This window comes from Callospermophilus lateralis, unplaced genomic scaffold (assembly GCF_048772815.1).
Source record: "Callospermophilus lateralis isolate mCalLat2 unplaced genomic scaffold, mCalLat2.hap1 Scaffold_122, whole genome shotgun sequence".
NCBI lineage: Eukaryota > Metazoa > Chordata > Mammalia > Rodentia > Sciuridae > Callospermophilus > Callospermophilus lateralis.
Window position 1 is genome coordinate 2,163,914 of NW_027512409.1, and position 27,176 is coordinate 2,191,089.

Consider the following 27,176-nt stretch of genomic DNA (forward strand, 5'->3'; position numbering starts at 1 on the left):
TTAAGGTAGTTGGAAGTTGAAAATATGTATTAATGAGGTTAATTAATGGTTAACAACTAAGTAGCTTATTACATTAACTTAAATTGGACACATTAGGTTGGATGCTTACTGTTCCCTGTCAGTATCGATGTGTTTGGAGACGGTACTCATTAGGCATGAAAGAGTGAGGCCTCCTTGAGGTCTTTGTCACAGGGGAGTAGAGAAGTCCTTTAACTTACACCTCTGTCCCAGTTGTCAGTGATTTAAGGGTCTCTAAACCAGGAATGTGCCTGTATTAGGGCAGCAAGTCAGGGTGCCAGGAGGCTGGGTCACCACAGAGAGGTCCTGGGAGGCTCTGGAGGGAGCTCGGTGCCCCTTGCTGATCCTGGCCTTCTGTTCTCTGATGGTACACTCCTCCCGCTCACTCGCAAATAGCCAGTGGCCTGCAGCCCTGCTCTGCCTACCTCCCCTCTAAGTGCTTCTCTCACTTCCTTTGCCCTGGATGCTTTGGGTTTTTGTGGGACTGCTCGCAGAACACACCAGGCTCCTTCCTAACTTAGGATCTGGTCCCTGCTGTTGAGTATCCTCCCATGTCACCATACAAGTCCCTTTTCATTTTCATTTCTAGAGTCCTGAGCATTCTGTCTGAGTGGCACCCCCATCCCTGCTCCAACACTGAGTCCCCTTTTCATGCTCGATTTTTCTTTTGATCAGGCATTGTGTGTGTGTGTGTGTGTGTGTGTGTGTGTGTGTGTGTGTGTGTTTGAGTTTATCTGTCTTCCTCCCCAGTAACACATTGTTGGTCCAATTGTGATGCCCAGAACATCGGCCCCAGCAGGAATTCAGAAATCTATTAATATGTTGAGTAGGTATTGCAGTTTCTTTTACATAAGATCAATCTGGGAATAATTCCAGGATCAAATTATGACTCTTTAGTGCAAGAGTTAAGCATTGGGAACCCAGTGCTGAGCAAGTCAGACACCATCTGTCTTCACGGCAGTCTCCCAGGGGAGGCACTCATTAAACACATAATTATACAAATAATTATTAAAATATGTAATAAGAACTATGAAAGAAAAATAAGGAAAGCTAGAAGGTGTTTCTTTATAGGCTGGTCATCTCACAACTTCCCCTCTTCTACTTCTCAAGTCATTACTTTTTCTAAGAATGTTCCAGGGAGTTTGCAGTCAGACCCACTGCTGTGGAGAGTCCAGCAGCTGGGGAGGTGGGAGGAGAGGCCCACGGCCACTGTGTCTGGAGTGGGTTGCTGTGAACTTAGGTTCCTTGTTATAGTTGAGTCCTATTATTGTATGAGCCCATGTGAAAAATCATGGGTTGACCTAAACAGGTAAGCAAAGCCATAGGAATTTTCCTTTTTCTTGTTTTTGCCTGACAACTTTGCTGAGGTTCTTTATATTCATAGGTGATTCAGAAGTTTTAGTCTCTGTGGTCTCTGTCTTGTTCTTGAGTTTCATGTCTCCTGTGGGCATGGCCATGTCTTCTGTAGGAAGTCTTCTGTTGAGTTTTTCCATGCAAGTCTGGAAGTTTTAGGACAGAAATTATCAGATTATATTCCAGAGATTTAAATACAGATCTCACAGTGGTTGTGAACTTGGGCTCCAGAGTTAGACAAGGGTTCAGATTCCGGCCTTGCTTGAGCAACTTAGTCCCTTTCCCTGAGTCCCACTTTCCTATTCTAGTGTGTGTCAGGGGCAGGACAGGAAGGCACTGGTAGCACCTGTCCCTTGGACTGTTTGGGGTAAACTCCATCAAGCGTGGAAGACTGTTAGCACAGGACCTCGCACCAAGGGAGTCTGCAGAATGTCTTGTGGAGCTGTTACTCCTGTTACTGTGGCAGCACCTGAAAGAGGGCTAGCAGACGCTGTCCTTTCAGGGAAGTGCTCCTGGGGATGGCAGATGGTGCCAGGTCTTTGCCCAGGATCACAGCCCAGAAAGGGGAAGAGAATTCCCTCTGTACTAAATGGCCAGTGCCTCTACGACTCTGGCTCGTATTTGTTAATATCACTTAATTTTTCAATGTTATAATCATTATGTATCCTTGGATATAATTACCAACTTAACACCTTTTTTCCCCCTTTGGAAAAACTTTATCCACATAAAAAAACCCAGCTTACAGAATAAAAATGTAAAAACAGGGATATTATATTTAGAAGTGAGAAATGTCAGTCCTAATTTTATTCACAGTTTAGGTAATCTGAAGCCATGAGGCCATTTTCTGGGACAATTTGATTTTCCCAGGGTCTGGAAGGCCTGTGTAGGGTTTTGACAAGACAAAGGTAGAGGGCTGGGGATATGGCTCAGGGGTAGAGCGCTCGCCTCACATGTGAGAAGCACTGGGTCGATCCTCAGCACCACATAAAAATAAATTAATTTAATAAAGGTATCGTGTTCATCTACAATTAAAAAAATATTAAAAAAAAAAAGACAAAGGTGGAACTCAGGCAGAGCCGAGCATTTGTGCACTGGTGTCTTGACCCTGCTCAAGAGGTGACCCTGGTCTGTGCACCCCTGCAGACTTTCTGGCTGTCTACACAGGCCAGGGAGCAGACCGTCAATATGACTGGGAGATTTATTTCTCGAAGCAGCTATTGATGTTTAAAAAAAGGTTGAGATATTGGAAATCTGCAAATTTGGATGATATTATTTTCTTGGCACATGAACATTCTTAAAAACTATAAAAGCTTCATTGTTGTTGGGAAAAATTAATCTTTTTAGCTTGGAACTTTTTTTTTTTTGCCTACATTGGCTCCTTTGAAAATCATTGAAACATTTCTTTGCAGTGAAATAAAATACTCATACTACAAAATTCATCATTCTTAGAAGGGGTGTGATAAACAAATCAGTTCTTTAGGGTTTATGTGGTACCAGTTACTAGACACTTGGTTTTCCATCAATTTAAAAATTATTTTTAATGTAATAGTCATGCTCTACCAGTTGGCGCAGATCCTTCCATACATGTCTTAAATTATGATGAATTCTTCCAAACTTTGACAAATAGTTGTATTAAATTCTCTATTTCCTAGTACCTTGGGATGTTGGGATGGCTTTACTGTTTAGCGGTTGGCATACAGTGGTCAGCTCCTGTTTCCTGGAAAGTCAGAGCTCCAGTGTGGACTGCAGGAAGAGTGCAGTGCTCCTGGGGAGAATATGTGAGTTGTGGTCAAGTTGGGTGTGGTCGCTACAGGGATGCATGAGTGAGGCACTGGCAGATTAGTCAGGACAGGCTTTATGGTATGTGTAGCTTTTACAGTTATTCTTTTAAGTGGGGAGGGTTGATTTTTATTTTCAAAATGTGCTTATAGCTACTGGTAACTTTTGATTTTAAATTAAGCTTAAGATGTATTTTTCTGTAGGATTCTGTTGCACTTTAAAAAGGAGTATGGTGCTGGAGATTCATGTATTTTGAAAATGGCTGCAGTAGCAGAACCAAAATAGATCAACACAGATGTGCTTGAAGGTTGAGTGGTTTCCTTTGGGCACTAACAAATAGGCATCAGAGTAACTGCCCAAATGCTTAGAATCATTGTTTCGGATTTGCCCACTTCAGATTTCAGTTGTATTTTGGCATATTTACTTATTGGACCAGATAGAAAAACAAAATACAACAAAACACTACTTGTACTTTCTTCCTTTTGCTCTGATCCTTCTCCGTCTTGACTTGCAGAATGCTTCTGAGCCTTTGGCAGCTGCTGAGACCCTGGCTGAGGTACCTGAACACGTGCTGCGAGGACTTCCGGAGGAAGTGAGGCTGTTCCCATCAGCTGTTGACAAGACCCGGATCGGTAAGTACTGCATTCAGAGAGATGGGCAGCAGAGCAGGCAGAGTCCTGTGGGAGCAAGTGAGGTGGCAGGCAGCACACCCAAGGGCAGTGGATTTGCCCTGACTTAAGAGACATAGATTATTAAAAACAAAACTAGGCACACACCCACACCCCATCCTTGCTGACTCTTCCAGGCATCCCCTGCATCTCTTGGGCTTCTTCCAACAGGATGTGGTGTTCTCTTCTCTCTGTCTTCACTGTGGCTTTTGTATGATTGTGTTATTTTGCTTATTTCATTATTCTGTGGTTGTCTTTATGTCTGTCCCGGTCCTTGATTGTGAGTACCTTCATTTCTTACTTGCCTTTGTGTCTCCAGTACCAGCATTTTATGGACTCTCAGTAGATCTTTGAATGAATGACATGACCCCGGTGTGTCCGAATCTTCTGGTATGGTTTCTCATTGAATACAAACCAAGCTTGTGTGTATTGGGTTATTTTTATTTATAGAAGGCTAAGGAGGTAAATTTTAAAAATCCAACCAAAATGTCTTGGACTATATCATGTTTATATCCCATTTCTTTATTTTTTAAGATGTACTTCTGATATTATAGTTTATATACATATGTAGTGAATACATTTTTAATAAATGTTTTCCTAATTCTCATTGAAAATTTATTTGCTGAACAGTTAAGAGTGTTAATTTGGGGCTGGGTTGTGGCTCTGTGTTAAAGCACTTGCCCAGCATGTGTAAGGCACTGGGTTCAATCCTTAGCACTACATAAAAATAAACAAAATAAAATAAAGTTGTCTGTCCATTTACAACTACAAACAAAAAAAAGTGTTAATTTTGTATAAGTGAAAGGAATTAATTTTATAGCTCAGCATATTGTTTGCTAACTGCATGTCATCAAATGCAGTTCATAGCAGACCTACAGAAAAGTGGAATTCATATGTCCTCTCAGGACAGGACTGGCCCACCCTCTACTCCATTCTGTACATAAGGACACTGAGATTAGAAAATGAATGAGCCTGTACAGAGTGGCCCTGAGTGCCAATTTTCTTGACTCCCAGGCTGGGCTTCTGCTGATTCACCAACTTGCTTTTTTCATTGCATCCATTTGCTTATGATCTGTACACAGAAGATAGAAACAATCCTAGGCATACCTGGATGAGCATGCATTTTGATTGTTTGAAACTCTAAAAAACAAGTTGTCTCAGTAGCTACATTTTCAGGAAGTGTAGCTAGAGAGAAGAGGTTTTCCACTGTAAACAAATGAATGTCAAATGAATATAAAAAATATTTGCTTATAAAATTATATTTCTAATTCTTTATAAAAACAAGTCATATTTAGTGGAGAAAATTTGAAATCTGTAGAAATGTAAAATGAAGAGTTTTTTTATTTACTTGCATTTTGATACTAGGGTTTGAACGTGGGAACATTTTACCATTGAGCCACATCCCCAGTCCTTTTTATTTTTTATTTTGAGATAGGGTCTCACCAAGTTTCTGAGGTTGGAACTTGTGATCCTTCTGCCTCAGCTTCCTGAGTTGCAGGGACTACCAGTGTGCACTGCCATGACTGGCATGAAAAGTTTAAATTGTTTTAGTTTTATTCCATTCTAATATCTTTTCTCTTCAGTTGTGATTGTTTTCGAAGTGTTTGTGATTGTACTATATGAGCAATCTTACGTGGAAAAATTAAATATAAAACCTTTTCTGGTTATAATACACTACAGATTCTTTAAACCTATTTAGAAAATATTGAAAAGTATAAAGAAGAAAAATAAAAATCCCTGTTGAGGATTTGATGTAATTTGATTTATCTCAGTTGATTTAACATTATCTTACTTTTAGGGAATCTAGCTTTTTAACTATTTTGTGAAATTGAATTGACTTCATTCAATGCTTTCAATCTTTAAAATAATCACAATACATTTAAAAATATTGGTTTTATTTTCTAGGTGTCTGGGCCACTAAACCAATTTTAAAAGGCAAAAAGTTTGGGCCATTTGTTGGTGATAAGAAAAAAAGATCTCAGGTTAAGAATAATGTATACATGTGGGAGGTAAGAAAGAATTCTGGTTCTTTGTTTATCAGAGTTCTGTACATTTTAAAGCCATCATGATCCTGTTCTCTCAGGTTTTCTCATTTTGAACTTAAAACAATCATTTTAATATGTTCTTTAAAATCAAGAATATTTTTATTAAAGAGAAAATGTGTTTCCTGGGTACAGACTTCTACTGATAATGTATTTTTGTATTTGAACCTGCTTGACTGTCCTCAACAATAAACGTCAAATTTGTTTTTTTATTTTGACTGTCCAGGTGTTTTACTTTGCAACTAAGACCTCAACTTCCTGTGTGGTGGTTTGTCACTTTACAGGTGTCACTAGATATATACCATAAAAGACTCTCCAAGTGGCTGCAAAGAAAACACTGGTTACTGTATATTTTAGAAAGTAATTTTTGTATCCTTGGAATACTTAGAATTGGTTATATTTAGCACATGGCACACTAAAAAAGCATTTAATTTTTCGGAAGATTTTCATTAATTAATTTTGTGATCTCACAACAGTTCTGGAAAATGGAACAGGGCAAGAGCAGGCCCCTTTTAAAGGAGAACTAGCCAGGAAACAGGCCCAGGCTTGAGGAATACAGATGCAGAGTCAGGAGCCATCTGTCCTGCCTTAAAGTGGGGCATTTAAATTGTTGTCTTTCATTGACTGGGCTCAGATCCTGCTTCTGATTTCATGATTTTGAGCAGGGTACCTGACCTCAGCATTGAAATCCTCAATTTAAACAATGGGTATACTAAAAGAAATCACTTTAGGATAGTTGAGAAGACAAAAATTTGTCAGTGTCATTCTGTAGGTATTCTGTGTGAATTCTGCATTTATGTTGATTGTAGTTCAGACCAGTGCCCTGTTCAAGCTCCTCAGGTATTGGAGGGTTGTGGTGTGACTCCTTTAAAAGCAAGTTAAGTTTTTTGAATAAGCATTCCTATTAGGTTGTCTTAAATTGAATCACATCTGCTTCTCACATATTAAGATCTGAAAGCCTGAAAGCAAAACATGGCTAGGAAATATTGGGCACTTCCTCCAGAAGTTCTGGGCACTGGGAGGCTTAATGTGTGGCTGTTTTTTTCTAAGGCCATAGCAGTGTTCTTAACTTGGTCTGATGTTTGTCCATCATTTTGGGTTTGTTTCTTGTGAATTTTTTGTAATGCACCTCCTGAGAACTAACCCAGGGGCTTTAAGATAATTTGAGAGTCCTTGTGTTTTATCATTCAACTATTTCTGTGGTGAGGGAATTTTGCAATTATAGGAAAACTGCCCAGGCAAAAAAGTCTTAATTGCTGAAGAGAGTGCCTGTCTCTCTCTCTCTTTTTTTTTTACATTTTTTTATTGGTTGTTCAAAACATTACAAAGCTCATGATGTATCATCTTTCATACATTTGACTCAATTGGGTTATGAAGAGTGCCTGTCTCTTTAAAAATGTCATTACCAGTGCTCCAAAATAAACTGTACTTTTAAATTTTAAAAGTTTATCAAGGGAAACTAACAAACATGCTCTACCAGGTTAAACACTAATCTCAGTGATGTTAATGTCAAGGTACCAGCAAATTCTTGCTCTAGTTCTATGTATGTAATGCCAAGTTTGAACAAATGCCATTCATATTAAGCTTAAGTTAAGGGCACCTATTTTTCCCAGTGTAACAATTTGTATTGTTAGGCATAATGTGTAAATGATTACTCCTGTCTTATGTGAATTTTGAGTTTGATTTGCACTGAAATTCATACATAGTATTGACTTGACAGTAGATTGTTGAAAAATTGTGATTTGGAACCATGAGATATTAGGGACTCACTTTCCACTATGAACTTGTTACTACTACGTTGTTAATTTAAGATACTTGTACTTACATACTAGTCATAGTTTGTAAATTCTTAAAATGGTGCCAGTTCTCTTCAGTCAGGCTTAAGGATTTGGTTGTTAAGGCTGGCTTTCTTTTTCAGCAATTGAAATTGTAGGATCTCATTCACTTAGTTCCCACCATAGGGTGTATGTTTGATATAATGGACTTTAGGCCTCTTGTTTTTTTAAACTCTTTTAAAAATAAAGGTGTAGGGGTTGGGGTTATATGTAGCTCAATTGTAGAGTGCTTGCCTAGTACGTGTGAGGCCCTGGGTTCGATCCTCAGCATCATATTAAGATAAATAAATAACATAAAGGTATTGTGTCCATCTATAACTACAAAAAATATTAAAGATATTTTTTTAAAAAATAAGGTGTATGTATATATACACCTGCACGTGATATACAAGTATGCATGTGATGAACTATAGGAAATATAGGTTATAATGTATTGAAAAGATAAAAATGTAGTATTTTCCCATTTATTTATTCCAATTCTGGTCTTGTTCTCAGACTTGGATCAGAATGTCTCTAATGTAACAAGTGCTGATCGTCAGACTCTTATCTTGGTATGTGTTCTTCCATCAAGGCCCTTAAACTGGCTTAGAACTCTTATTTTAAAGCTAATCTAAGACAAAGTGTTAAATTGCTTTTCTGGAGCCCTTGGTAATCTAACCAGCACTATGTCCTCTAAGCTTTTACTGAAAATATTCTACTGAGTCAGAAATAACAGGAGAAAAGCTGTAGAGTATGCTCAGGGTGAATGCACAAAATAGGTGCTCAGAAGAGGAGAGTGCATTCTTCACTGTTTCTGGTGGGTAACGTTAGTGAACTGGCAGGCGGGGCTGTGTGCAGTACTCCTCCCAGCTACCCCAAGTGTTGAGCAATCTGCAGTGTTTTGAAACCACTTCTGATAAAAGCCTTCCCACTTGACTTCTGTGGTACTCAAATTACTTCTAGCAAGCAGAACTTTTGAATTGCTTGAATGAGAATTCTTTTAATATGTCTGTTTGTTAAAGAGACTTAATTTTTTACAGCAGTTTTAGTTTCACAGAAAAATTGACCTGAAAATACATAAATGTTTCTATCCTGTTCTGTTTCATGTTGCCATAATAAAATAACACAGACTGGGCAATTTATAGATGCTTTTTATTGGCTCACAGTTCTGGGGGCCAGGAGGTCTAAGATCTAGGAACTACATGCTGAAGGGCTTCTTGCTGCCTCAACGTGGCCAAAGGCATTGCAGGGCATTGAGCTCGCATCATCCCATCAGGCTCTTCCTCTCAACACTGTTGCATTGGGGATTGAGTTTCCAACACATGCTTTTGGGAGATGCTCTCAAACCTTAATCCCCACCCCCACATTCTACACAAGCACAGCCTTCCCCACCATGAGTACCTCACACCAGACTGGGCCACTCATGATAGTTATTGAATCTGCCTTGGCACATGTTTATCACCCAAAGTTCTTAGTTTATGTTAGGTCTCACTCTTGGTGATGTACATTCTAATAAGTCTTTTTTTTTTAACTTTATACATTCTCATTGCAAAATCAATTAAACAGTACAGAAAAATAAACAAGAAGGTAAAAATTATTCCATCTCCTGGCACGCAGGTATAACCACTGTGAATGTCTTGGTGAACGTTCTTTTAACTCTGCTTTTCTGTCTGCTTTTTAAATGTCTCTCATATGGTGGGTGTATCATTACACCTGGCTCTTTTTTTAATATTTATTTTTTAGTTATCAGCGGACACAACAACTTTGTTTGTATGTGGTGCTGAGGATCAAACCCGGGCCGCACGCTTGCCAGGCGAGCGCGCTACCGCTTGAGCCACATCCCTAGCCCCCTGGCTCTTTTTATAGTTTTTAAAAACCTTTCTTATGGATGAAATCTGATAATTCACTCTTTCTGTTTGTTTTATTCATTCAGGCAAAATTTGAGTCAGGAGGATGAAGGGAAATAGTAGAATTGCATGTCAATTAAACTTGATAGAGAAATGACTCTGAGATGAGAAGACTTTAATTTTTTAATGAAGTGAAAGCACTTTTTATTAGTCAGAACCATTACGATTAATTAAATATTAGCAAGAGTGTGGCATAAACCTTGCTATCTCAATTCTTTTAATTTCAAGTCACTTTTAAGTTAAAATTGCAGGGAAGAAGAAAGAGCGGAGAGAAGTCAGCTAGCTGATTCTGCAGAACCTTTTTTCAGAAAGGGTCAATGAGCCCTTACAGCTGCTTTCCAGCCTCTGAACCTGTGTCAAAGCAGCCTCCTAGGAAAGGTCTGGATCTTTGGGGTAGTCCAACCTGCCCCCTGTTTTTTAAGCCCTGGAGTTACTAAGGGTTTTTACATTTTTTAATGGTAGGAAAAATTCAAATGTTTTGTGACATAGGAACATTTTGTGAAATTCAAATTTTAGTTCATGAGTAAAGTTTTATTGGAACATAGCTCTGTTCATTTGTTTACATGTTATCTGTGGCTGCTTTTGTCCCATAATGGCAGAGTTAAGCAGTGGCAACAGAAACTGTGTCTGGCCTGCTAAGCAGAAAATATTTTTTGCATAATCCTTGATGGAAAAAGTATGCTTAACCCGGCTGGTGTGTGAGGAAGAGGAGGGTAGGAGTGAGCGAGTGAGCTAGTGTGGAAGTGCCTGGTGTTAAACGTTCAGTGAGTGGTGCTGGGAAGTGGGATGGCTGCAGAGCTGGTTGTCATGGAAACAATTGAGCCAATCACATTCTTCTCTCAGGAATTGCAGGACAGATGAGGACATTGAAGTACAGAGGATTAATTGATATTTCTGAGCAAGTTAGCTGTGCTCAGATTGTCAGCCTGGTCTAGGACAAAAAGGAATTTCTCTTTGGGATCCTATTATTTACCTATTTAGTGCCTATCTGTTAAGCTTTTACCAAATACCAGGCCCTGTCCTAAGTTCTGGAACATAAGGCTTGGTGTATAACTTTTGTCATGTTATGAACTGCTGGTGATACCTGATATCTGATGACATGTTCATGGAATGAAGGACTACTAGAAATAACCTAAATTTTACCACAAATCAGAAATTCTTGACCTCCTGGGCTGCTGGATGTCTGTAAGCTGGTAGCCCTGGAGTCACATCAGGAGCCACCTTTGATTGCCTGTGCAGTTCTCTTCCTGTTGGCAAAGAGCATCCCGCAGATATGGCAGCACATCATGGTGAGCACACATGTAGGAACAAAACAGACACATCTCAGACCTCAAACCAGAGCAGAGTGGGAGGGGACCGCAGGGCCCCACATTTTCTTTTGAGGGCATGGCACTAATAATACTAAGGACCTCACACTAAGTCCCACCTTATCTTACAGGTTCACCGCCTCTCAGTCCCACTAACCAGGGGACCAAGCCTTCACACATGGACCTTTGGTGAGACACTCTAACCATAGCACTCCCTGAAAGTCTCCCCAGAAAGTATGCACATGCACATGCACATGTACACAGAGGAGCTTGCGTGTTATTTCTAGGGTTCTATGGAATTCATAAACATCCTTGGCCCACAGGCCCACAGAGTTTCTGACTTAAGAGTTTCAAGAATAAATTATTTTGTTTATCCAGAAGATGTTGATTGGGGGCCTGCTATGAACCAGTTAGCAGTTATTGATCATCTTTTGTGTTGATATTTTTCAGAACATTTGTGTGGTTGTAGTCCAAAACTTACTGAGAGTCATTTCAAAAGAGAGGTCCAGTCAGTGTGGCTTGCTCCATAGAGATGGATGTTAGACTGTGCGTTAAGGGTCTGAAAGGCTAAGCTATTTACTTTTTAAGTGTGTATTTTCGAGTCCACCTATGTGAGTAACAGGCTTATGGTAAAATGTGCAATGACTGACTGGATTCTCTTACTTCTTTTATTCCAGAATGTTTAGAACATTTCAGAAAATAGTGATACATTTGAGTAGTTCTTTAAAAGTCCCTGCCCTCTGAAAGCAATCTAAAGAGTGAAGTAGTTGATACCGAAGGTCCATTTTTGTATTCCCCAGAAAGTTACTTCTGTGGGGTGAAAGTTTTGTAATCCATAATAAGACCTGCAAATATCCAGCTCTATTATTGAAAAATGACTGGAATTTGAACATATTAAGGAAGTATGGTATTTTCTAGGTAGCAGTTTTAATAAATTCTCTTTATATAAGATATAACTTTTATTAAATGTTTTCACACCAAATTTAGGTTACCCTTTTTCTTTATTCTCGTTGATTTGCTTGACTGCAGATTGGAATATGTTTATGAAATTAGTAGTTTAAGACGATTCTGGCTCAGTTTAGAAATATTAATTGAACCCAAACATTGAAGAAAAACATTTGATCATAGAGAATAAAAATTCTTTTTTTTTTTTTGTAGTTGCAGTACAAGTGGGAAACAGAACTAGTCAAGCAAACTAGATCCTCAAGGAGATGAAATATGAAAAGGAGCCTTAGGCAGTGTGGGCACACCAGGGCCACTGAAATGGGGCCCTGGCTTCCAGGAGATTCTCTGTCTCTTGGCTGATGTGTTGGCACCCCAGTTTTCCTGTGCTGCAAGGGGTCCAGAGAAGAGTGGAGGGAGAAGGCTTTGCTACTGCGGACTCTGACTCTGGGGAGCTGGTTCCCATGAAAATAGACTCTTTCACCAAGAGAGCTGATACAATATAAGATTTATTTGTTGCCTTAAATTCTGGGAGTGATTTCTGTCACAGTTAGTTGGTTCCTTGCAGGTAAACAGTTGAGGATGTGAATGATGGTATGTTTGCATAAATGAATGAGAATTTTTAAAATTTACAAGGTGAATTAATGCACTTAAAAAGTAACAAATGATAAAGTTTGCTGCACATCTTCTCTAAATGATATAAAGAAATGAATTTGAATGTGTATTTAAATTGGTATGTGCACTAAAGTTTGAGTTTAGATTATTTTATGATAATTTCAAAATGACCGGATTAAATTGAATGGAAATTGGGTGGTATCAGACTGACACTCCACAAAGTTGGTGCCTGCTTCCTGATTAGTGATGGAAGCAGAAAGGAGTTAGGCCTAGATAACATAGGAGGTAAGAGACTCAAGGGGGTCTGTAAGGAGGGAAGACAGGAAGTAAATTGAGAGCGCCCCTCAAGACAAAAGGGAACCTTTCTCTCCATTCCCTTATTTATATACTGTTTTATTTTAGTGTAGGATATAGGAAAAAATGAGGGGGCCAGGTTTGAACACTGGCTCTGATTTTTATTGACTTGATTACTATAGTGGCCAATCCATTGTCAGTTTCCCTCATTTAGGAAAGGGACTTAGTATTTCATAGATTATCTTTAGATTCTTATGAAGGTTAAACAAATAACTCATAACGCCCCTAGTCTGGTGCTTGGTAGAGTGGCATTGATACTACATAAACAGAACTTTATTTTGTGAAAAGGGATTGTTTTGTGGATTCAGTCAGAAAAAAAAATCATTAATTGTATGTAATAACATTTCTCTTAGGATCCAGTAAGCTGAGTATTTCCTGGTTATTGTAAAGATCTGGAAGTAGACTTCTTACATGAAGCCTATCTTGTTTCATTTGTGGGTTTAAGTGAGGGTAGAAGTCCGTCCTGTTTTTGCCTGTCTTGTCTGAAAGGAGGAAATTGGAGTTGGTTTTCCAGCCTAATGGCGGATGGCACTTTTGAAGTCTAGTGATCTGTAGTCACGTGAGGCAAAATTTGATCACATTTTGGAGGTAGGTTCTGTTTGTCATTCATTAAAATTAATTTGATTGGAAACCAGGCTTTGACCTACTAAGATGGGAATTGTATAAGAGCACATTCTCATCCCAGTTCCTAGGTATAAGATTAAGCTCAGGGGGGCTGGGGTTGTGGCTCAGAGGTAGAGGGCTCGCCTAGCATGCATGAGGTACTTGGTTTCATCCTCAGCACCACATAAAAATAAAATAAAGATATTGTGTCCACCTGTAACTAAAAAATAAATATTAAAAAAAGATTAAGCTCAGTAAAATGAGAAAGCTATGCGCTGCTGCTTTTTAAAATCTGTGTGATGATGATGATGAAGAGGATTTTGACTTAGGCCTTGGTTACCTTCATTCAGACTTAGGCTTTTGTTCAGAAGAGCATGTGCTCCTCCCGGTCCATCTCCCTCTTTTGCCATGCAGATTCTACTAAGTCAATGGTGGAAAGGTATAGACAATTCTTATTAAACAAGAAAAAAGTAAAAATTATGACTCATTTATCTTTTTAGAGAAAACCACTATTGTGTTTTCATTCATTAAGTTTTAAGAATTTTTTCTTATATAGTTATATGTTTAAGACAAAATGATATCATGTAATTGATTCTTTCTATAATAGCTTGATTCAGTCATCAGTGTATTATGTATCTTGATAAATAGATTTCTACAATATCCTGTTATCTTTATTCTTTATTTTCTTTTAGTTACAGAAATTATGTATCACATTAAAAAATTCTTGGGTATAGCAGTGTCTCACAGGAAATAATCCAATTAATCACTTACATAACTTTTAAGTGTCTTCTTAGTACTCTTTTGTATTGACAGATTATAGTTTTCTGAGCTGATTCCATATGGTTTTGTAGTAAACCACACTGCTGGGAACAGCCTTGTACATAAGTGTTGGTACAGTTGCTCAACTGTCTGATTAAAATAAATTCCTCTAAGCTTGCATGCTGGTTGGAATGTGTATATATTGAAAGATTTTTTTTTGTTAAGTGCTGCTAAAATTCCACCCAAAACAATTATACCAGTTTTTTCTCTGATTGTAAGCACTTGGGAGAATGTGTTCATACAACCCTTCCAATATGCTTTTTTTTTCCTTTAAAAATATTTTTTGACAATTTAATAAATGAAAACTTTTAATTTGAAATTATTTTTGATCATTAAGTTTCTTTTTTGAGGTTTTTAGTCTATGTGTATTCCTTTGTGAATTCCTTGTTTTCCTATTTTTAAAAAATTGAAGTGTCCATCTTTTTCTATAAAATTAAGTATTTTCTTTTTGCACACCAATGTGACTTAGAAGATGCCTTAGTCCCCTTTGAAGCACAGGGAGTTATGCACAAAGAAAGAATTCACTCAACTGGAACAGCTTGTTTTTCACAAAGGTCTGTGCTGACCTGAGAGCTAGGAAGTTCCAGCAGAGCCGCATTGTGTGGGCAGGTGGATGTGGCTGCCTTCCTCCACGCTGTGGGATTGCTGGCAGCCATGCCTGTCTCTGCAGTCCCATTGATCTATCTCGGTTGCTGTGCCAGTATGCAGGTGGGGATCCAGTGAGGCCCTGACGTGCACTGGGATACATCAAAACAAGACTTTGTCTCTGCGCCTGGGGCATTTTCTCTCCGGTCCAGGGGAATAATGCCTTGTGAGTTAGTGAACAATAACTAAGATGGATTGGTAATACTCAAGCACCACGCACCCCATTTTCCTTATTTTACTGTGCCCGCAGACATTATGAACACGTGTGTCTCTGAAACATTTTAAATGAAACCAGCTTTTGCTGTTTTGGTGTGTTAAGTTTGAATTTTGCATTGTGATGCAGTTTCTTGCCACATAGGCTACTCTGTTTCAAAGGGGAGGAATGTGGAGAGGGAGTATGACAGTGAGGTGCAAGGGAGCCTGATGCCACATGGTTACCTCTTGAGAGTGGTGCAGGTGGTTGCTTTCTGAGCAGTCAAGTTTTGAATCAGCTCACAGCTGGATGGCAGTTAAAATATGTACCTTGGTGCTTATGATGATGAAATAAACTGACTGCAGAGGGGGTTCTGCCACAGTCCCCACCACACAGTAGGCGTTCATTGGATGGTGGTGGTTATGCACTCGGGTGGTCATTTATTGTTACCTTACTGTATGCCAGGCACTGGTTGAGGTGTTGGAGGCACTGGCACAAGAGAAAAGGCTGATGCCTTCTCAGGATGCTGAGGCTCTAGTGGGAGAGACAGGCCCTGAACAAGGAACTGAAGCGACAGATGATACTGCACTGCACCTAGCACCTGGAAGGGTAGGAAATGTGAGGTGGAAAGACTGGGTGCTGAGGAGAGGGAGGGGTGCACTTTTATGGGGGTGGTAGGGGCAGCTCTGGGTCTTGGAGGTTCTGAAGACCTGGGTTTAAGCCCATTTTGGCCACAGTTGAGTGACTTTGAAAGGAAAGTCGTTTGACTTTTGAGCCTTGGTTTCCACGTGGTGGAAGAAGTAGTAGTAAATGAGCCTCATGGGGCTCAGTGAGGAAGCAGGAAGTGGTGGGCAGCCGAGCGTCGTGCCTGATGAGCCCCGAGCCCCGGCAGTTGCCCAGGAGGGTGGGTGCTGCACCCTGCTTGCCAGGCCTCTAGGACATCAGGTAGGGGCTGGTGCTTTGTTCTGGAAGGAACAGTGCAGCTATGGGTGGTGATTCACGTGGGAGGAGAGGAGAGGAGGAACAAGTGGTGGGAGTCATGGTAAGAGTTATGGCATGTAGATTCTTTTCTTTCCTCCTAAAACGAAAATAAAAAACTTGTTCTTATCTCTCTGCGTTTCTCTTTCAGTGCCTAGTGGGTGTTTTGCAGTTTAGTTTTGGTGAATAAAATGTGTACATGTATTGCATATATAAAAGTTAAAGTGAAAAATTGTTGAAAAATAGATGTTCTTTAAAACCAAGGAATGTTGCCAGGCATGGTGGTGCATGCCTGTAATCCCAGCAGCTCAGGAGGCTGAGGCAGGAAGATCACAAGTTCAAAGCCAGCCTCAACAATATAGTGAGGCCCTGAGCAACTCAGTGAGAACCTGTCTCTAAATAAAATACAGAAAGGGGTGTTACTCAGTGGTTAAGTGCCCCTGGGTTCAATCCCTGGTATTCCACAAAAAATAAATAAATACAAGAAGGAATGTTAGCTAAGCGCTGGAAGCCTCTCTGGGAGAAATTGTCTAAGGGTCTTGCAGGGACGCTTCCTGCAAGAGTGGATTTGATGTGACTTCTCAAAGAAGGGCTGAATTTTCAGTATGTTTTTGGAAGGCATTGATGTTTCCTAGAGTGTGACCCATGGCACCTTAGTCCTGACAGGAGCCCTGGATAGAGTGGTAAGAGCTGGCTGAGTTTGCAGAGCAACATGCTCCATCACCCTCGTGACTGGTTCACAGTGTGTGTTTACTTCCTGAAGTCCCTGTCAATCCTGCCAGAAAAAGACCCACTGACTTGGGTCACCCACAGGGCCAGGCCCCCCTGCTGGAGTGGCAGAGCAACCCTGAGAATGGGGATTTGCCCTGCTCAGCACTCTTCAAGCTTCACAGTCCTAAGTCACATTTTCAGGAATGTAGTTGTCACTTCCTTTATGCATGTATTTGCAAAGCTTTTGGTGATCATCAAGTATATTAGTTACATAGCTCCTTCTGTTTAGGGGAAAAAGTAAGCAGGCCCAAATAAAAAAATAATGGGAATCACATGGTTTTGAGTTTCAGTTTTTACTTGGTATTTTTCTTTTCTCTGTCACTTATTTTGTTTCTGTAAAATGCTTTATCGAGTAGTTGTGTGTAATGAGGAAGACTTGTTTTAAACATTGAACATGAAGATACTTGTAAGTACTCCTATCTTAACAAAGGTTGTTTTCCCCCATTTCCAAGGTATATTACCCGAATTTGGGATGGATGTGCATCGATGCCACTGATCCGGAGAAGGGGAACTGGCTGCGATATGTGAACTGGGCTTGCTCAGGAGAGGAGCAAAATTTGTTTCCACTGGAAATCAACAGAGCCATTTACTATAAAACTTTAAAGGTAACAATGTTGGAATAGTCTACTGCAAGTGACTCTGCATGCGTTTTCTAAATGTGGTCCTTAGCTGTGACTGATAATAACTATTTTTCTGACCTTGAAAGGACTATATTTGAAGTGGTTCATTTGTACACTCAAGGTCCTATGGTAAAGAAATGGTTGCCTCTACTTCATGTATGTCAGGGAACTTAACTAAACACGAAGATGGGATTGAGTAATCACATGCTGTGTCTTTCTGGATACTGTGGATAAAGCGTGGGGCAGCTGCTCCCCTCCTCCCAGGACACACGGGAACTGGCTGACTGGCAGATTTATTCCACTGTAAGAAGCCATAAATAGTTGTGGTGATGCTGGGTTCAAAGTCTTCATATGTTCATAGTCTTCAATGTAAATGAAGCAATGAAGCCTTGGGTTGGCTTTTCCTTTCCTTCAGTTTTATTCAGAATAGAAATTACACAGAATGTTGTGTTTTTTTGCCACATTTTTATTGGGAGACATTAATCACTGAGGTGAGAAGGGGCAAGTCAGGTGTGCCACCAACAAGACTGCATCTCTTTCCTTGTTTTCACTGGTCATGGTCTTGGGGAAGACAGGTCTACACATCATGCATGGAATTGTTCCAAGGTGGAATGTTGAGGTTGTAGAGGCCGATGGTTGTTGCTTGTTTGGAATCGATGGCTTTGCTAAAGTTGCTGTAAGGAAAGCTTGTTTTTATTCACTTGCTTCCATTAAATATAGACTGAGGGACAGTCCGTAAAAATAATTGTCTCTATGGAGTTGAGAAGTCTTGATGAGCAAACACTGAAGGTACAGGCCAGCTTTGCAGGTTGAGTTTTGTCACTGGCCATTAAGCAGGTAACTGTTCATTTTTTTTTCTGCTACATTTTTTCCTGCCATTGCTACCCAGTTGGAGGGCCCATTACTTCATTTATACCCATGGCCTTGCATTTAGCCCTTGTAGGAATTGTATGTGTGTGTTACTTTCTCATATGTGACTTCTGAAATCGTGCTTCCTGTTTTCTTTCTGCTGAATTATAGCAGCATGCTTTTCTGGTAGGTATTACTGCAGTTTTGTTCCACCGGATTTGAAATTGGATTCTAAATGTGATTCAAGAATTCATTCTGTTTTACAAATTAACCTAGGTGAGAGATACCTGGTTGAATCTGTGAGGTGGAATCTTGGTGGAGATGGAACGCAGGCCAGGAGGTGACTGTGCGTCAGTCAGTCCAGGCCGTGGGAATGAGGTTCTGAAGGAGCACGAGCCCTGGGAGGTGGCCCTGCAGTTACTTCTTTAGGCTTCAAACTAAAGTCTGTTCTCTTCAAGAGCAGACCTGCAGTGACATTAGACTGCAGGGACCTTGAGAAGCCACACGGGCAGTGGGTGGGAGGGGGAACTCCGAGGCCACACCGCCTGGGCACGGCGAGCCAGGGTGCCCTAGCCCTGTGGCCCTCCCATGTCCTTTCTTGGTGCCCTAGCTCACTCCTGGTCAGATACAGGTCACAGAGTGTGGTGATGAGCACCTGGGTGAACATGGATAGAGAAGCACCCAGTAACTAAGGGCTGTTAATGACAGCTGTCGTTTTTGCTGAGGTGATGTGGTGTGTGCCAGGAGTGGGAATTCTAGAGCAAACCACCTAGTGAGCAAATGTTGGCTTCTAGACGTGTGGCATGTGGTGTTCCTTCATTCCTCTTAGTTTTCTCACTTGTCAAGATGGTGGTAGTAGTATAGGTTGAGTATTCCTTGTCTGAAATGTTTGGGACTAATAGTGTTTTGAAGTTCAGATATTTTTGAATTTTGGAGTATCTGTATGTATCTGCATAACTTGGGGATGAGACCCCCATTTTCATGCTTCCAAACGTAAAATTCATTTGTTTCATATACACATAAACAGAAGGTGGTTTTATACAATATTTTTAGTGTGCTTGCCTTTTGACTATGACCTATCACATGAGGTGTCAGGTGTGGAATTTTCCACTTGTGGTATCATGATGGCACCCTAAAAGATTCCTTTTTGGGAGCATTTTGGATTTCAGATTTTTTGGATTAGGGATACTCAACCTGCAATACTAATTCATATACCTGTTGTAAAGATGAAGCAATCCAATATGTAGTAGCTTAGGCCAACATAATTACTCAGAATGTGAAGTAACTAGTTGTGCTACTATCATTTTTACCTAAATTTGTCAGAAATAACACAGTTCTGATTTTTGCAGACCTCCCCCAGTCCTGACCTTTGATATTTACTCAAGTGTTCATGAGGCCTTTCAGATTCCTTACTGGTGATCTTCTAACTGTATTCTTCTGGATTAAGCATTCTGTGGGGTAGGTGTTGTGAATGAATTACGTGTGATGTTTTATGGGCTTTGTATCACCTTCTCATTCTACCCAGATAATTGGGAAATCTCAACACTAGTTTTGTGGTACTTTGATTAAAAATTATTCAAAGTTAACAAGCCTATTATCCATTTATTCATCTACTCAGTAGTTTGACAGATACTGAGTGTGCACTGCAGACGGGTACTCTTCTAGGGTAGTGGGCAGAACAGACAAGGTCCTAGTGTCAGAGAACTTCCATTTTATAGGGGAGGAAGCAGATAAACAAGTAATTAAGTCGATAGAATCATTCCAGATCGAAGCAAGTGCTCTGAGGACAGTCAGATGCCCTGGAGGACTATGTAGGGAGAGGCTGATTGGCTTCCGGCTGAGGGAAGGCTTCCTGAGAAAGACGTTGAATTCCATCCCTGGTTAGAAAGGAAACAGCCACACAAAGATCTGGAGGAGAGCGATCCAGGAAGAGGGGCTGGTAGAAGCAAAGGGCCTTGAAGGAGGAATACACTAGTAGTTTTGTTTTTTGTTTTTTTTGTGTTTTTTTTTTTTTAGAGAAACAGAACATAGGCTGATGTGACTGGAGGAAGGAGAGGAATAGGAGGAATAGTAGGAGGTGATGTGGGCAGGGGCCAGATCAGGTGGGGCCTCATGACTCACAGAGAGAGAAGTATGAGTTTTAGTCTAAGGCTCAGTTCACTCGTTCAAGGTTTGAGGTTGAGATCTGATTCATGACTTTTTATATACATCATGTTGGGGAATGGATTTGGGTGGATAAGTGTGTATGAATTTGGGTATTCCAATGATTCTGGAGCAGTTTTCTTATTTGATCTAGCATCAGGAATATTAGGGACCCTTGCTTCTTCCTAATTGGTCTGGTAAATTTCAGGTTTATATATGCCAATGTTTAGAAAAGAGAGAGTGCTTGATTTTATAAAGACTGCCTGAATCCAAAGGAAAAGTTGCAAGGGTTTGAAGTCTTGTTGTTTTAATTTTTTCTTTAACAACAAAATACAGTACAATCATGCACCGCCATACGATGGGGGTTCCATAAGATTGCATCAGTCAGTGACCTCACAGTGCCTGAGTCTGTGTGAGCACACTCTGTGAGGTTTGTACCACAGTGGCATTGCGTGATGGCACATTTCTCAGAATGTATCTCATCCTTAAATGAAGCATAATTGTATGTAAAAAGGTTGGTTGGTCTTTCAACTTCATTTTTTAAAAATGTGGATTTGTACTTACAATGATAGAACTTTGTGTAAATCTTGAAAATTCTAAGGAGTGCAGCATAGTACAGAAGAAAACAATCCTTGATTTAAAAAATATATATATATTTAAAAATGTATGTATTCCCTTCTTCATAAGGGAATGCTGTGTAGCTGCTTTAATACAAAGTTGGGAAGTATATTGCTCCATAGTATAATAACATCTCAGTTTTAAGAGCTATTCTGTAATCAGGTTGTTGTTTCTCTTGATAGAAGTGCTTTACCAGCCCAATAGTCTTTTAAAAATTTTGTATTAGATTTCAGGTGCAATAGGATTCTGGTGTTTTCATAGTGTGTGTTTTGCAGCAACAAGAGTAACTGGGGGTGCTGGCGTGCTCCCCCGTGAAGTAGCCAGTGCAGCAGGCAGTCTGCCCAGGCCTGGTGGAGGAGCCTTGGAGGCAGGCACTCTTATTCCTGGTGATCCCCTGAAACTGTCAGTTTTCAACCAGGGTCCTGGTTACTCTCATTGGGGGAGGAATATATCAAGAACACAGCTGTCCTCACTCCTCCTTTCTGTGTTCTTGTTTTACTTTTGATTTTGTTTAACAATTAACTACTTCCTAGAACCCTAGGCATTTCAAATATTATTTAATACCACCATATTCATAAATTTGTGACTTGTAACAAGAAGATAAATGAAGTATGTCTGGAATTTACTTTTGAAAAGTAAACACAACCCATTAGCTCATCAGGGTGCCCAAAGGCATTTGTGATTATTAAATTAGATTTTTTGGTTTAGGTTTAACTGATTCACGAAAAAAGAAAAGTGAACCCAGTGCCTCACACAAAATATTGATTCAAAGATAAGAAAGTGGCAGATTTTAGCCATTCTTGGGGGAGCCAAAGAAACAGTGGCTGGTTCTTATATTTTGAAGAATTTAGACTATTTTGAAATTTGAACTATATAAACAGAATTCTGTGGAGAATGCAACAAATTAACATTTGCTTGTTTTCTTTTTAGTTATTCATGACAGAATATATTTTGATATACATACATGGAGTATAAATTTCCATTCTTGTGTTTGTACATGATATGGAGATACGCTGGTTGTATGTTCATATATGAACATAAGAAAGTCATGTCTGATTCATCCTACTTTTGTCTTTCCTATTCCTCTCCTCCCTCCCTTCCCTTCCCTTCATTCCTCTTTGTCTAATCCAGTGAACTTCTATCCCCACCCCTCATTGTGAGTTAGCATCTGTGTACCAGAAGGAATATTTGGCCTTTGGTTTTTTGGAATTGATTTATTTCACTTATCATGGTAGTCTCCATTTACTGACAAATGCCATAATTTCATTCTTCTTTATGACTCAGTAATATTCCATTGTGTATATATACCACATTTTCTAAACTCATTCATCTGTTGAAGGGCATGAAGGGCACCTAGGTTGGTTCCATGGTTTAGCTATTGTGAATTGAGCTGCTATAAACATTGATGTCACTATAGTATGCTGATTTTAAATCCTTTGGGTATATGCCAAGGAGTGGGATAGATAACTCGATCAAATGGTGGTTCCATTTCATGGTTTTTGAGGAATCTCCATACTGCTTTTCAGAGTGGTTGCATCAATTTGCAGTCCAATCAGCAATGTATGAGTGTACACTTTTCCTCACATCCTCACTAACATTTATCATTACTTATATTTTTTTATTAATTTTTTTAGTTGTAGGTGGACACAATACCTTTATTTTACTTTATTTATTTATCTTCTTATGAAATGCTGAGGATTAAACCCAGTGCCTCACACATGCTAGGTAAGCACTCTGCCACTGAGCCCCAGCTCTCATTACTCATATTCTTGATAATTGCCATTCTGACTAGAGTGAATGGAATGCTAGTGTAATTTTAATTTGCATTTCTCTAATTGCTAGAATTGTTGAACATTTTTTCATATATTTGTTTCTTCTGTGAAGTGTCTGTTCAGTTCCTTTGCCCATTTATTGATTTTTCTGTTTTTTTTTTGTTGTTGTTGTTGTTAAGTTTTTTGAGTTCTTTATCTATCCTGGAGATTTTTTTTTTTTTGGTACCAGGTATTGAACTCAGGGGCACTTCGCCACTGAGCTACATCCCCAGCTCTATTTTGTATTTTATTTAGAGACAGGGTCTCACTGAGTTGCCTAACACACCTCACTGTTGCTGAGACTGGCTTTGAACTTGCAATCCTCCTGGCTCAGCCTCCTAAGCTACCGAGATTACGGGTGTGTGCCATCTCGCCTGGATCCATTTATTGATTTTACTTCTTGCGCTTTAGGAGTCTTGTTAAGGAAGTCAGTTCCTAAGCTGACATGATGAAGATTTGGGCCTACTTTTTCTTCTAGTGGGCGGGGTGTCTCTGGTCTAATTAATGCCTTGATTCACTTTGAGTTGAGTTTTATGCAGGGTGAGAGGGGTTTAATTTTATTTTGTTATATGAATTTCCTTTCCTCAGCACCGTTTGTTGAAATAGGCTGTCTTTTCTCCAATGTATGTTTATGGCACCTTTGTCTAATATGATGAAACTGTGTTTCTGTTTTGTACCATTGGTCTTCATGTCTGTTTTGGTGCCAATACCATGTTTTTGTTACTCTGTATTTTAACTTAAGGTCTGGTATTGTGATGCCTCCTGCTTTGCTTTTCTCACTAAGGATTGCTCTGGCTATTCTGGTCCTCCTATTTTCCCAAATGAATTTCGTGACTGCTTTTTCTATTTCTATAAAGAATTTCATTGGAATTTTAATAGGAATTGCATTGAATCTATATAGTGCTTCTGGTAGTCTGGCCATTTTGACAGTATTAATTCTGCCTATTCAGGAATGTGGGAGATCTTCCCATCTTCCAGGGTTTTCTTCAATTTTTTTAGTGATCTGTAATTTTCATTGTAGAGGTATTTCATCTGTTTTGTTAGATTGTCTCAAATGTTTTATTTTTTTGAGGCTATTGTGAATGGGATAGTTTTTCTAATTTCCCTTTCATTTCAGTTGATTCATCACTGATGTATTGGAATGCAATTTGATTTTTGGTTTTAATTTTATGTCCTGCTACTTTGCTGAATTCGTTTATAAGTTTTCTGGTGGAGTTTTTTAGATTTTCTAAATATAGAATCATGTCTTTGGCAAATAGGGATAGTCTGAGTTCTTCTTTTCCTTTTATTATCCTTTTAATTTCTTTCTTCTGTCTAATTGCTCTGGTTAGACTTTCAAGGACTATGTTGAATAGAAATGGTGAAAGAGGGCATCCTTGTCTAGTTTTAAGAGGGAAGGTTTTCAATTTTTCTCCATTTAGAATGATGTTGGCTTTTGGTTTAAATATATAGCTTTTACAATGTTGAGGTATATTCCTGCTATCCCTGGCTTTTCTAGTGTTTTGAACATGAATGGCTGCTGTATTTTGTCATGCTTTTTCTGCATCTTTCGAGATAAGCATATGATTCTTTAAGTCTATTGATGTGATGAATTATGTTTATCAATTTATGTATATTGAACTATTGAACTTGCATTCCTGGGATGAATACCACTTGATTATGGTGCACTATCTTTTTTAATAGTAACTTGTTTTTAAGGACTTTATCTATACTAGAAGTTATATTGGCGTGAGGAGCTATTTGTTGACCTCTTAGATGGAATTTCTCTCCCCTTAAAAAAAAAAAAAGACGAAGCAAAACAAAATACGTGGATTATTCTCTTACATAACCATAGTGCAATGATCAGAATCAGGAAGCTAGCATTGAGACAACATTTTAATCGGTCCGCCTGACTCAAATGTTGTCAACTGTTCTACTTGTTTTCATTGTAAGAATACTGTTGTATTCAGTTATCATATCAAGTTTCCTTAGCTTGGACAATACCTTAGTCTTTGCTTACTTTTCAGTTTCAAGGAGAAATGGCTATTTTATAGAATGTCTTAGGTTTCATCATGATTAAATTCCATTTATGTCTTTTGGGCAGAAATCTTCCCAAAAGCAATATCATGTTCTTTGTGTATCCTTCCAAGAGACATATGATATTCATTTGTCACATTAGGAAAACACAATTTTCCCCTTGTAATTAATTGATATTTTGTTAGGAGATATTTTGAGCCTATGCAAATTGTGCTACTCCTCAGACTTTCACCATTGGTGAGTCTTCCCTGAATCAGTTGTACAACGAAGATTGCCAAGGGGGCAGTTTTCTGATTCTCTCTTTTCACTATGATTCCTTGTGATGGACTTTAAGGAAGAATTTTCCTTTGTATGTATCTACTTGTTCATTCATTTATGTTAGTATTGAGTCATGAATTCTTATTTATTCAGTGGGTTTCTGATGGAATTTTACCTGCATTGTTATTCTTGCAACTTTTTGATCAGGTCAGTCCGTGAGAGAGAAACCAAGAAGCTCTTTTCCTCAGTTCTGTTTAGAGGCCATCTCTCCACTCAGCACCCCCGCGCCCCCAGGGTCTTGTAGGTGTAATCTACTGGTGTGTCTTTGCTCTCCCAGTCACACTGACTGGGAAGAATTCTGAGTTTTAGGAACATTATACCTGGGTGGTGCTTTCCTTGTGTTTAAAAGTCGTAATGCCCTTTCGCTGACCGGAGGAGAGCTGCGCAGGGTCCTGTGCTGCCTCCTCTTAGCTTTCTGCAACGTGGGCAGCGGGGCAGGGGTAGACGTGCAGCGCGACACCAGGCTTCGCTTGCTTTTGGAATCAGAATCATGTGCTGCCACCTGCTTGTTAATTGTGCTTTAAATTTCTCATTCACTCGGATTTTGTGCGGAAAGAGGTTCCATATTGTGTCTTCTCTTCATGTGGGGGATTCGGGGACTGGAGCAGTAAGATGTGGAAGCGCCTGGGGATTGAATGAGAGCCTCCGCGATCCGCGGCCGGCCTATCCTTCATCCAGCCTGTGGCACTGGGCCCTGGGATTCTCTCACCTTCGGAGCCCCTTGCGCGTGACCGAGAGAGCCTCTTCTTGGCAGGGCGCAAGGCCGTGAACCACTCCTCCTCGGTAGGAGCCCCGCGCACGGGGCCACGATCGCCTCCCTGCGGAGGTTCTCTGCGCGCTGCCGTTTTATAGACTCCTCCTCCTGGCCGTGCCCCTTCCTCGCGCGTGGCCGTGAGCTCCTCCTCCGGGAAGCGCCCCCTCCTTCGTGGAGCCACCTCCCCTGCCCCACCTCAGCGCGCCGCTGCCCTGCCGGTGGCGCGCCCGCCCGACAGCTGTTTGGCATCAGCGTGCAGCTCCCGCCTGCCGCGTCGTTGCCCCGCCTCTGCCAACAACCTCTTCTCTGATTGGCCTGGCGCTTGTCTCTTCTCTCCCCACAGCCAATCGCGCCGGGCGAGGAGCTCCTGGTCTGGTACAATGGGGAAGACAAACCCGAGATAGCAGCTGAGATTGAGGAAGAGCGAGCCAGCGCCCAGAGCAAGCGAGCTCCCCCAAGAGCCGGAAAGGTAGGACCTGCCAGCCGGCCGGCTGGCTGCCCGCCCTCGCCCGGCCCGCAAGCAGCAGCCGTCTCTCTGCAGCCGGCAGGGTCGCGGGTTGGATCGCGGGCTGGGCGCGGCGCCCGCGGTGTCTTGGTGACCTTTTTCGGACTCGGCCCGGCGGCCGGCCCGCGATCACCGCCGGCCCCGCTGCTGAATCACGGTGGCTGCCGCTCGGGCTGTTTGCTAACTTGTGCCTGAGCGCTCGCGCGGCGAAAGTGCACGGCGCGGCAGGGTGCGGGCTCTGCCCAGCGGACGTCAGAGTCGGGCCCCGCCGCGCTCGACGGGCGGCCTCCGCCTTCCTGCCACCGCTGACAGCCCGCTCCGCGGACAGCGGAGAGACCGGGAGGAGACAGCGAGGGGGGAGGGAAGCGCCTGCCGGGAGGGGAGAGGCCGGGCCCGGGCCCGGAGGGCAGGGACTCCCCGAAGGATGCTGCGGGCGGCGTGCAAGTTGGGGGGGGGCAGTTGCTGCTTTGTCGTTTTGAGTCACTTCTCATAGTTTTATGATTTATGATGTTTTTGAACAAAAGGTAAAGTGTAGTCGCATTTACAAAGGAGGGTTAAATTTCTGGTTAGGAAAATAGTTTGGTCGGCTATATCATATTTCCAGCTGGCATGCTGATACGTTGTTGGAATTTTTTTTTAATGAAGAATTTTAGTGTGAATTTGGGAGTCTTTTATAGAGCTCAGTTTGAATATGTGCCAAGGCACGGTCTGGTAGTTTTTTGTTTTTGTTTTTGT

The 27,176-nt window shown here is 40.7% G+C and overlaps 1 protein-coding gene across 1 annotated transcript; it reads left to right on the forward strand.

The window, feature by feature from the left end:
* Positions 1-127: 127 nt before the first annotated feature.
* LOC143640118 (PR domain zinc finger protein 2-like) lies at positions 128-26,636 on the forward strand. Its single transcript, XM_077108048.1, has 5 exons — positions 128-142; positions 3,665-3,782; positions 5,724-5,827; positions 17,261-17,413; positions 26,280-26,636. Exons 1-5 carry the CDS (start codon positions 128-130, stop codon positions 26,634-26,636), a joined length of 747 nt encoding a protein of 248 aa, XP_076964163.1.
* Positions 26,637-27,176: the final 540 nt, after the last annotated feature.

Coding starts and splice junctions, on each gene's coding strand:
- LOC143640118 (XM_077108048.1), top strand. Junction 3,783..5,723: donor TGTTGACAAGACCCGGATCG/GTAAGTACTGCA, acceptor TTTATTTTCTAG/GTGTCTGGGCCACTAAACCA. Junction 17,414..26,279: donor TTTACTATAAAACTTTAAAG/GTAACAATGTTG, acceptor CTCTCCCCACAG/CCAATCGCGCCGGGCGAGGA.